At 37.6% G+C, this 11,950-nt stretch overlaps 1 protein-coding gene across 4 annotated transcripts; it reads left to right on the top strand.

Moving 5' to 3' along the window:
• Nucleotides 1-557: 557 nt before the first annotated feature.
• Nucleotides 558-11,578, top strand: LOC108469565 (protein CELLULOSE SYNTHASE INTERACTIVE 1). 4 transcript variants are annotated; one of them, XM_017770454.2, is made up of 8 exons: nucleotides 558-934; nucleotides 1,301-1,470; nucleotides 2,331-2,404; nucleotides 3,021-6,078; nucleotides 6,266-8,810; nucleotides 9,586-10,040; nucleotides 10,853-10,969; nucleotides 11,082-11,578. In XM_017770454.2, exons 3-8 carry the CDS (start codon nucleotides 2,394-2,396, stop codon nucleotides 11,220-11,222), a joined length of 6,327 nt encoding a protein of 2,108 aa, XP_017625943.1. In that variant the 5' UTR covers nucleotides 558-934; nucleotides 1,301-1,470; nucleotides 2,331-2,393; the 3' UTR covers nucleotides 11,223-11,578. The 4 variants fall into 4 exon arrangements, with proteins under 4 accessions (XP_017625943.1, XP_017625944.1, XP_017625945.1 ...); XM_017770455.2 differs by lacking the exon at nucleotides 558-934 and adding an exon at nucleotides 935-1,073; XM_017770456.2 differs by lacking the exon at nucleotides 558-934 and adding an exon at nucleotides 943-1,128.
• Nucleotides 11,579-11,950: the final 372 nt, after the last annotated feature.

Below are 11,950 nucleotides of genomic sequence, written 5' to 3'. Positions count from 1 at the left end.
AATGAATATTTTGGAAAAGAAAAACAACAACAAACCAATGAATATCCATTTCCAGCCAACTAAGAGAGAGAAAAAGATGCTGGCTTACCTACTTGGCCGCTTGGGTTGCTTAAACTGAAGCTGCATGGTTTTCTTATTATCTTTTTCATTTTAAAATAATATTTTAAAGTTTTTATCTTAAACAATTAAAATTTAATAACAATAAAATATAACATAAGTAACACATTTAAAAATTTTATGCAATACAAATTATTATACTACCAAATTAATAAATATATAAATATTTTAAATAGGTTTACTGCATTAATATATATAAATTATTGAAAATTTTATTTAAAAAATTAATTATAAACTGAACCTATTTTTTTTTTTTGTAAAATCATGATTTACACTCAAATTATTATTGAGAAAGATGAATACCCAATCAATAAACCATAATTTAAAATTTTATAGGTACTTTTATTCTTTTAATTTTGATAATTAAAATCTATTCAACTTTAATTATTAAATAAAAATTAAAAATTAAAAGTAGAATAATTATAAAATGGGAGATAAGTATACCTTTTTTTTAAAAAAAAACTCTTTAGAGTTTAGAAGAGAAGAAGCTGAGCCGAGAAGCAGAGCTTTCAAGTTGTCGGTGGTCCAGTGAAAGCGTCGGCTGTGTGAGCTGTGAGTGAACTGAAAACAAAACACAACCTCCGCTCTTTTTTCTTTTCACAGAAAAAAAATAAATTAAAAACGAAAAACAGAAAGACAAGAAGAAGTAGAAGAAGCATTACCCAAAAAAAAAAAAAAAAAAGGAAAATCAATTTCTCTCTCTCTCCGTCTTTAATATCTCTCTCATCGTTGGCTTCTCTTCTACGAAATTGATAGATAGAAGCACTCCAAATCAAGGAGACTAAGCTCATTCTTCCTTCATTTCTCTCTCTTGAAGGTTTGCCTTCACTTTCTCTTTCTTTTTTCCATCTACATTTCTATTTTCATCATTCGGTGTCGTTTCTTCCAAATCTAAGCTCCTCATTTTTTTCTCCTTTAATCCCTCTTCGATCTGCTATCTACTGACTTTCAATTTGGTAAAATTTCAGTTGATTTTAATGGAAAATGATACAAAATCAGTGCGATGGAAATGTGATCTTTTGCTCTACCCCTTTTTGAACTTTCAGTTTACTAGTATTAGATGTATTGGTTTATTGTTCTTTTGAAGTCGAATGTTTTGTTGAATTATCATGATTTTTGCTTGATCTGGACTTTTTTTTATTTAGAAATTCGTATTTAACTTATTTCTTTTACTTTTTGGCAGGGGATTTTAATGTTTTGACGACGCGTAGCGGCTGGATCTGACAAGGGGCTAAGGTTTATTATTTTTTCTTTCAAGATTCAGCGAATTTTGCAATAAAAGCAAAGCTGGCGGCGACAGTGTCTTGGAGGTTCGCTGCCAACAATGGCAGCGGCCTTGCTGCTAATGATGTGGTGTGTTTCTAAATTTTCATGCTTAATTTTGGGATGATTTAAAGGATATGGTTTGTGAATGTATTGATATGATACATTTATGAAGTTTAAGGTGGTTGATGTGTTTTGATCTCATTTTCATCATTGTTAATAAATAAATGCGTCCTTTTAGTAGAATTTGTTTTCTATAAGATTGGAGAATGATTGCTTCTTTCCTTCGACATGGAAATGCGGTCTAACAATGATGAAACCTAAAATAGATTTGGATTTGGACACTCGGAAATTTTATTGCCAATTTGTTGGCTGAAGATCACTTCTATTTGAAATTTATCAAGAGCCACTTATTCCGAAAATTAATATGTGATTTTCAAATATACGTTCTTCAAAATAATATACTTTGAGGTGAAGGTGTCATTAATATGCATTAATGCTACACCTACCGGTTCATTTCATTTCTCTAAAAGTTTGCCATTAGCAATGGAGTTTAGTTCAAAGACATATGCTGAGCAACAATATGACAATGTGTATTCTCTGGTTTTCTCATACTAGAATGTGACAGGTAATTACCAGTATCTCTGTCCCCAAAACAACGAACAGAGGAATGAAATGCTGCATGTCTACTTTCAACTTTCTCTAAGCCCTAGAATAATCGGCCGAGTTGGGAATATTTTTTGATTGTTTCAGAACTAAGTTCTGCAATGCTTTCTTGTTAATGATTTCCATACACTTTCTTAAGTATAGCTTCTCACTATAATCATATAGCTTGTTTTTATTATTTTTACATGGCTACTTTCATTCACCTGTTGATGACTTGTTATAATCAATTGAATAAATTTGAATTTTTAACATCATTACCTTTTTTATGTCTCTCATGGTTGCAGGACAAAAATGGGGATGCAAAACTTCAAGATTCCGAGCCGCCAACTCCACATTCAGTTATAAAAATGGGTCTGAGGTTAGTGTGAGCTTTATTGTAACATACTTCTATGCAAGGACACAAGGTGCATTGCATTGAAGAGTTTAGAACAATGTGGATAAGTCTGGGCAGGGAGCTGCTTACTAGATTTAGAGCAGTCCGAAATTTGCAAACAGCATAAAGTTTAGCTAACTGTTTAGCTAGAATATGGCAGTCTTGGCACGAGAGAGAGGGATAGGAGAGCATTGGTACCAATTTCCACCAGCAGAGGTGTTGAACCTCCTTTTAAGTTTTTGTTCAATGTCCCTGTATTGCTCACCAGTTGTTTTTCTTTTATTACCAAAAAAAAAAAAAATGCTTATCACTGTCTTTGAATTGGATTCTATTTTCATAGGCCTCATTAGCTTTTTAGTTGAGTATTTTGGTTTGCTGTCATAGGCCTTGTATTCTTTTCCTGTTGCTTCTGAACTATAACTGATGGAGAGTATCTACTTTAGCACCACTCCATTTGTTTTGGTAACGTTTAGTACCAGTTCATTGATGTACAAGATAATATTATCTTTCCTCATTCTTTTATCATTTACTTATTTTACATGCTATGATTATTAGCTATTATAATTCTTTATGGACCATCTTATGCTTAAATCACCTGTAGGGATCGTACTAGTAGCATGGAGGATCCAGATGGGACATTGGCAAGTGTTGCACAATGCATTGAGCAGTTGCGGCAGAGTTCCTCATCTGTACAAGAGAAAGAGAATTCTTTGAGGCAGTTGCTGGAACTCATTGATACACGTGAACATGCTTTTAGTGCTGTTGGATCTCACTCTCAGGCTGTTCCAGTTCTTGTCTCTCTTCTCCGATCAGGATCTCTTGGAGTGAAGATTCAAGCTGCAACTGTTTTGGGCTCGCTTTGTAAGGAGAATGAGCTAAGGGTTAAAGTTTTGCTTGGGGGCTGCATACCACCGTTGCTTGGTCTCCTCAAGTCCAGCTCAGCAGAAGGTCAAATTGCAGCAGCAAAGACCATCTATGCTGTTTCACAAGGTGGTGCCAAGGATCATGTTGGATCAAAGATTTTTTCAACTGAGGGAGTTGTTCCAGTGCTTTGGAAGCTGCTAAAGAATGGGCTTAAGACAGGAGAATTGGTTGATAACTTGTTGACTGGAGCATTAAAAAATCTCTCAAGCAGCACTGAGGGATTTTGGTCGGCGACAGTTCAGGCTGGAGGAGTTGATATACTTGTAAAGTTGCTCATAACTGGACAGTCAAGCACTCAAGCTAATGTATGCTTTCTTCTTGCCTGTATGATGATGGAGGATGCATCTGTTTGTTCCAAGATATTGGCTGCTGAAGCTACTAAACAGTTGCTTAAACTGTTAGGGCCTGGTAATGAAGCCACTGTTAGAGCTGAGGCTGCAGGTGCTCTTAAGTCTCTTTCTGCTCAGTGCAAAGAAGCTAGAAAGGAAATAGCTAACTCCAATGGTATTCCTGCTTTAATAAATGCTACAATTGCTCCTTCAAAAGAATTCATGCAAGGTGAGCATGCTCAAGCATTGCAGGAGAATGCTATGTGTGCTTTGGCAAACATTTCTGGTGGTTTATCATATGTCATCTCAAGTCTTGGTCAAAGCCTTGAGTCATGTTCTTCACCTGCTCAGACTGCCGACACACTTGGGGCTTTGGCTTCGGCTTTAATGATTTATGATGGAAATGCAGAATCTACTAGAGCATCAGATCCTCTGGTTATTGAGCAGACTTTAGTTAATCAGTTCCAACCTCGCTTACCATTCCTTGTGAAAGAACGTACAATAGAAGCGCTAGCTAGTTTGTATGGGAATAGTATACTCTCACTTAAACTAGCAAATTCTGATGCCAAAAGGTTGCTTGTCGGATTGATCACAATGACAACCAATGAACTTCAGGAAGAGCTTATAAGAGCTCTCCTCGCACTTTGCAACAACGAAGGAAGTCTATGGCGTGCTCTTCAAGGTCGTGAAGGTGTTCAGCTGTTGATATCACTTCTTGGTTTATCATCAGAACAACAACAGGAATGTGCGGTTGCGCTGCTTTGCCTTCTATCTAATGAAAATGATGAAAGTAAGTGGGCCATTACTGCTGCCGGTGGCATTCCTCCTCTTGTTCAAATTCTAGAAACAGGTTCCGTGAAGGCCAAGGAAGATTCTGCATTGATCCTCAAGAATCTATGCAATCACAGTGAAGATATATGTGCATGTGTTGAAAGTGCTGATGCTGTTCCTGCACTATTATGGCTGCTTAAGAATGGGAGCTCAAATGGGAAAGAAATTGCGGCAAAGACATTGAACCATTTAATTCATAAATCTGACACTGCTACTATCAGTCAGCTCAGTGCATTATTAACCAGTGATCTACCTGAATCTAAAGTGTATGTTTTGGATGCTTTAAGAAGTATGCTTTCAGTGGTCCCCTTCCATGATATATCACGTGAAGGTAGTGCTGCAAATGATGCAATTGAGACCATGATTAAAATATTGAGCTCAAGTAAAGAAGAAACTCAAGCAAAGTCAGCATCGGCTTTAGCTGGGATATTTGAAACCAGAAAGGACCTGCGTGAAAGTAACATTGCTGTAAAAACTCTCGGTTCAGTCATGAAGCTGCTAAATGTTGAATCGGAAAACATCTTACTAGAGTCGTGTCGCTGCCTTGCTGCAATATTTCTTTCAATTAAGGAGAACAGGGATGTGGCTGCTTTTGCCCGAGATGCAATGTCTCCCTTAGTTTCACTTTCCACTTCTTCAGTTCTGGAAGTTGCAGAGCAGGCTGTATGTGCTCTAGCAAATCTTATGTTGGATGCTGAGATATCGGAGATAGCGATTACTGAGCAAATTATTCTGCCTTCTACAAGGGTTTTACATGAAGGAACTGTTTCTGGGAAGACTCATGCAGCAGCAGCCATAGCACGACTGCTCCATTCAAGGCGAGTTGATTATGCCATTACTGATTGTGTGAACCGTGCTGGGTCAGTTCTTGCATTAGTTTCTTTTCTAGAATCTTCCAGAGGTGGATCTGCTGCCATTGGAGAGGCACTAGATGCTCTTGCTATTCTGTCAAGATCAGAATCAGCCAGTGGACAAATAAAACCTACATGGGCAGTTTTAGCTGAATTTCCAGAAAACATATCTCCAATAGTTTCATCCATTGCTGATGCAACACCCTTGTTACAGGATAAAGCTATTGAGATATTGTCACGACTTTGCCATGATCAACCTGTTGTTCTAGGAGAGACTGTTGCTGGTGCTTCTGAGTGCATACCATCAATTGCTAGAAGGGTGATCAATTCCACAAACTTAAAGGTCAAAATTGGCGGTACTGCACTTCTGATATGTGCTGCAAAAGTTAATCACCATAAAATGGTGGAAGATCTCAATCAATTAAATTCTTCCATATATCTAATTGAATCGCTTGTTACAATGCTTGGTTCTCGAGAGACTTCATTGGCAAATCCACCAGATGATGATCAAGATGCCATTAGCATATGTAGGCATGCTAAAGGAGAAGACAGGAATGGGGAATCTGATGCTTGCACATCAGTTATTTCCGGTGCAAATTTGGCTATATGGCTTCTTTCTGTCCTTGCTTGTCATGATGAAAAGAGTAAAATCACAATAATGGAAGCTGGAGCAGTTGAAGTTGTCACTGAGAGAATCTCCCAACGATCTTCCCAATATGCTCAGGTATTCAATCCTATTCTTAATTGTTTATATAACATTGATAAGTAGAGAACTTATGTTGCTTACAACTATATATAAAATTTCTCAGAGATGACATTGATATTATTCCCTGTTTCCCTATTCTGCAATTGAGGTTATATTCCCTCATACTTTTATTTGAAAATGCACGATTCTCTGCGGTAATTTGCAGATTGATTTTAAGGAAGATAACAGCATATGGATTTGTGCATTATTGCTAGCGATCTTATTCCAAGATAGAGATATCATTCGGGCACATGAAACAATGAAATCTATACCAGTACTTGCAAATCTGGTGAAGTCAGAGGTTCCGGCGAACAGATATTTTGCTGCACAAGCAATAGCCAGTTTAGTCTGTAATGGTAGCCGAGGGACTCTCCTATCTGTTGCAAATTCAGGGGCTGCTGGTGGTCTTATCTCCTTGCTTGGCGGTGCTGATGCTGATATACAAGAGCTTCTTGAATTGTCTGAGGAGTTTGCTTTGATACGGTACCCAGATCAAGTTGCTCTTGAGAGGTTATTTAGAGTTGAAGACATTAGGGTTGGTGCTACTTCTCGAAAAGCAATACCTGCCCTTGTTGATCTACTTAAACCAATTCCGGACCGCCCTGGTGCACCTTTCCTGTCCCTTGGGCTTCTGATTCAGCTTGCAAAAGACAGTCCATCAAATAAGATTGTTATGGTGGAATCCGGGGCTTTAGAAGCTCTGACTAAGTATCTCTCTCTGAGCCCTCAAGATGCAACAGAGGAAGCTGCTACTGATCTATTGGGGATCCTATTTAGCAGTGCTGAAATTCGAAGACATGAGGCAGCATTTGGTGCTGTTAGTCAACTTGTAGCAGTCTTACGTCTCGGAGGAAGAGCTGCTAGGTTTAGTGCTGCTAAAGCATTAGAAAGCCTATTCTCTGCTGACCATATCAGAAATGCGGAGACTGCCCGGCAAGCTGTTCAACCCTTGGTTGAGATTCTTAATACTGGAATGGAGAGAGAGCAGCATGCTGCTATTGCAGCATTAGTTAGGCTGTTGAGTGAAAATCCTTCTAGGGCACTTGCTGCTGCTGATGTTGAAATGAACGCAGTGGATGTTCTTTGCAGAATCCTCTCAACAAATTGTTCAATGGAACTGAAGGGAGATGCTGCTGAGTTGTGTTGTGTTCTTTTTGCTAATACAAGAATCAGGTCCACTATGGCTGCAGCTCGTTGTGTTGAGCCTCTAGTGTCTCTCCTTGTAACTGAATTCAGTCCTGCTCATCACTCAGTTGTCCGTGCATTAGATAAACTTGTGGATGATGAACAACTGGCAGAACTAGTTGCTGCACATGGTGCTGTAATACCTCTTGTAGGTCTTCTTGATGGTAAGAATTACAAGCTTCATGAGGCTGTTTCAAGAGCTCTTGTGAAGTTAGGGAAAGACAGGCCTGCTTGTAAGATGGAAATGGTGAAAGCTGGGGTAATTGAAAGCGTACTTGATATCCTTCATGAAGCGCCAGATTTCTTATGTGCTGCTTTTGTGGAATTGGTTCGGATACTGACAAATAATGCTACTATAGCTAAAGGACCGTCTGCTGCAAAAGTGGTTGAGCCCCTTTTTCAGTTGTTGTCAAGATCAGAATTTGGGCCTGATGGACAACATAGTGCATTACAGGTCCTTGTAAATATTCTGGAGCATCCACAGTGTCGTGCTGATTATACACTGACCTCTCACCAAGCTATAGAACCACTTATCCCACTTCTTGATTCTCCTGCTCCTGCAGTTCAGCAGTTGGCAGCAGAGCTTCTATCGCATCTGCTCCTGGAAGAACGTCTTCAGAAGGATGCAGTCATACAACAAGTAATTAGTCCCCTTATAAGAATTCTTGGTTCTGGCATACATATCTTGCAACAGAGAGCTGTAAAGGCTCTTGTTAGCATTGCACTAATATGGCCAAACGAAATTGCAAAAGAGGGTGGTGTCAGTGAGCTGTCCAAAGTGATATTGCAAGCTGATCCTTCTCTCCCACACGCTTTATGGGAATCAGCTGCCTCAGTTTTAGCTAGCATTCTGCAATTCAGTTCTGAATTTTATCTAGAAGTTCCTGTTGCTGTTTTGGTAAGGTTGCTGCATTCTGGCTCTGAGGCCACTGTGATTGGTGCATTGAATGCTCTTCTGGTATTAGAGAGTGATGATGGAACCAGTGCTGAAGCAATGGCTGAAAGTGGTGCTATAGAGGCCCTCTTAGAACTTCTCAGATCTCATCAGTGTGAGGAAACAGCTGCAAGACTGCTGGAAGTATTACTCAATAATGTGAAGATCAGAGAAACAAAAGTAACTAAAACTGCAATTGTACCACTATCCCAATATCTATTGGATCCTCAAACCCAAGCTCAGCAGGCAAGGCTTTTGGCAACATTGGCTCTTGGTGACCTTTTTCAGAATGAGGCACTTGCTCGAAGTGCTGATGCTGTTTCAGCTTGTCGTGCTCTTGTTAATGTGCTTGAAGACCAACCAACAGAAGAAATGAAAGTGGTAGCCATATGTGCTCTGCAGAATCTTGTAATGTATAGCCGATCAAATAAGAGAGCAGTTGCTGAGGCTGGTGGTGTTCAGGTTGTATTGGATCTAATAGGTTCAAGTGATCCAGATACATCCATTCAAGCTGCTATGTTTGTTAAACTTCTATTTTCTAACAATACCATTCAAGAGTATGCTTCTAGTGAAACAGTACGAGCCATAACTGGTAAGTTCTCTAGCTCCGTTGGACTTCGGTGTGTGTGTGTGCGTGTATATGGCCAAAATGAGGAGAAATCACTTAAAAAGTGCATCTTTAATTTGTGAAGGTTTCCATTACCATGCCTACTTTATGGTTATATTGCATATATATTTTTTCTTTTCTTTTCTAGAAGTATGGTTCACAAACCTTATGGTTATAACATTTTGAAAGAGCCCCTATGTTAACAGTCTGTTAGGATTTCTGTTCTCTTTGTGCTTCCAGTTTGATTGGTAATTCTATCTGCATTATGACTTTTTGTGGGTGCTAGTAGTAGTGGACGCACTCCTTAAAAGATTTGAGTGTCACTGGAACATATCACATAAGGTGAACAGAATTATAGAACTCAAAAATGTATTTTACTGATGCAATAATTCCATCTGTGAGTTTTCCTATTTTCATAGTCTATGAATAATATATTTATGTTATGGTTGTTGCACTGCAGCTATATAAAATGAGCTGCATGGTAAATTGTCTGATTTTTTGCGCCCAGTCATTGTGTAGCTGAGCAATAATCACAGTTCTAAGAGTGTGTGTGTGTGTATACGCTTTAGTTTTCTTTATCAAGGGTAACATCCTCAGGAAGAACCAACAAACAAGATATCTTATTCCAAGACCATCAGTGCATTGAAATTAATTTATTTTTCCTTTTATCAATTTGTTTTCCAGTAGTATTGGTGACCCGTTGTTCTTTAGATGGTGTTTCCATGCAAGCTTTTTCTTAACTTCTGTTCATATTTCACAGCTGCTATTGAAAAGGATTTATGGGCCAGTGGAACTGTCAATGAGGAGTATCTAAAAGCTCTAAATTCTTTATTTAGCAACTTCCCACGTTTGAGAGCAACTGAGCCTGCAACACTTAGCATTCCCCATTTGGTTACATCCCTCAAAACAGGTTCCGAGGCAACTCAAGAAGCTGCTTTGGATGGTCTTTTTCTGCTGAGGCAAGCTTGGTCAGCGTGCCCAGCTGAAGTTTCAAGAGCTCAATCAGTTGCTGCTGCAGATGCAATTCCATTGCTGCAGTACTTAATCCAGTCTGGCCCACCTAGATTTCAGGAGAAGGCAGAATTTCTATTGCAGTGTTTACCTGGGACATTGGTGGTTATAATCAAGCGTGGTAACAATATGAAGCAATCAGTAGGAAACCCAAGTGTCTATTGCAAACTTACTCTTGGCAACACTCCACCTCGGCAGACCAAGGTAAGATGCTTCCATATCCTTCTTCATCCTCTTATATGTAACTGTGATTTTAATTAGGGATCTTCTATTTCTGAATTTTTAAGTTATCACCTAAGTTTTTGGTAGAACTAAACAATTTGTTAATAAGCAGCCTTTACGTCCCTACAGTGTTTTGAGTCTCAGCTCCTTAGTCCTTGTTAAGTGGTGTTGTCCCACAGAAGTTAAATTGCTTACTAATTTTAGGTTGGATAGCACAGTATCACAATCTAAGTTTATTATGTTCTATTCATTTGTTACCCTATTGTGAGTTTGTCCACATGTAGCCCTTACCGAGCTACACCGGAGAGGGAATGTTGAATAATATAATCCGACATCTGTTAAATATTGACTATTGAGTTTAATATAATCTTATCTTCAGATTGAGTTTGAGTCACTTCACCTATTATTAATTGATTTTAGGTTGGATGCTTAACAGCCCTCATAACTACTAGTGTCCTACAAAGTGACTTGTATATATAGAGAGAGGTGAAGCTCTTTAAAAAGCTGCCAGTATACGGCTACATGATATTACTGATGTTTGGTTTTGAATCATTAAGCCAGCTCTTAAGAGTTAAGATTAAATGAAAGGGGATTTTTTCCCCTCGATACATGGTCGATTGACTCCAAAACTTTGGTGGTTCTGCTGGGTAAACTTTAAACAATCTAGATGAATATGCGTTCCATCTATTTGTGCTGGTTTGAAAATCATTTTAAACACTCGTGTATGTTATCTATTGGCATCTCTTCACCTTGTTTAATCTGTACTTATGCTTAACTTATTTGTCACATTTCAGATTGTATCAACTGGTCCTAATCCAGAGTGGGATGAAAGTTTTGCGTGGACTTTTGAGAGTCCTCCAAAAGGCCAGAAGCTGCACATATCTTGCAAGAACAAGAGCAAAATGGGGAAGGTAAGTACATCATAAGAATTAAGAATTATTTGTTTTTTTGTTTATCGATGGTTAGATTGGGTGTTTTACTAGTTGTTTCTAAATTCCATTTGATTCTTCTTTGCAAAAACAGAGTTCCTTTGGAAAAGTTACAATCCAAATTGATCGAGTTGTAATGCTTGGATCGGTAGCTGGTGAGTACACGTTATTGCCTCAAAGTAAAAGCGGGCCATCACGGAATTTGGAAATCGAATTCCAGTGGTCTAACAAGTGAAGAAGATGAGAGAGATAATTATCATCATTATTATTATTATTACTATTATTATTTTTCCCGGAAATTTGATGATTGATCAAGTAGGGAACATACGTTTTGGTTTTTCCAATTTTATATCATAATATTACAGTGTACATAGTCTACCGGAGATTTTGACGTCTGTAGAAATGTTTTATTGTTTCAAAAATAGTGATTTGTGAAAGTATTCATTTAATTTGTAATCTGATTTTTCCTTTGCATTTATTTCTGTAGAGGACACAGGCTATTTTTGCTTTGTAATTCTTTGTTGGTGTGTGCTTTGTCAAATTTGAGAGCAAAATAAGGATATCTTGAATTCAACTTATGTTTTCATGTAATTATTCTTTCCCTTCTTCCTCCCCCACCCCTTTTTGTTTCACTGGGCAATTTAACTTTTTACATTTCAGAATGTTATTTTATATTAAAACTAGTTTGCACCTATTAATTAAATTATATTTAGAATGTTTTTTATGCATTTGTTAATATGATTTCGAAATTAAAGTATAATAATTTATGAGTTTAAATTTAAAACATCATAATTGATATCAGAATCAATTTTTTTAAATTCATAATATTTTATACATAATTTACATTTAAGCTAATAACATTAATCTAACAAATCAATGTTTACATTCGAAAATAAAACTTCTAATTTAATATGCAATATCCTATTTTTTTGTCATGCAAGTTTTTACAAATATTGAAGTTTG

Source organism: Gossypium arboreum, chromosome 11 (assembly GCF_025698485.1).
Source record: "Gossypium arboreum isolate Shixiya-1 chromosome 11, ASM2569848v2, whole genome shotgun sequence".
Lineage (NCBI taxonomy): Eukaryota > Viridiplantae > Streptophyta > Magnoliopsida > Malvales > Malvaceae > Gossypium > Gossypium arboreum.
The sequence above is the reverse complement of the archived record's forward strand: the minus strand, read 5'-3'. Positions and strand labels throughout refer to the sequence as shown.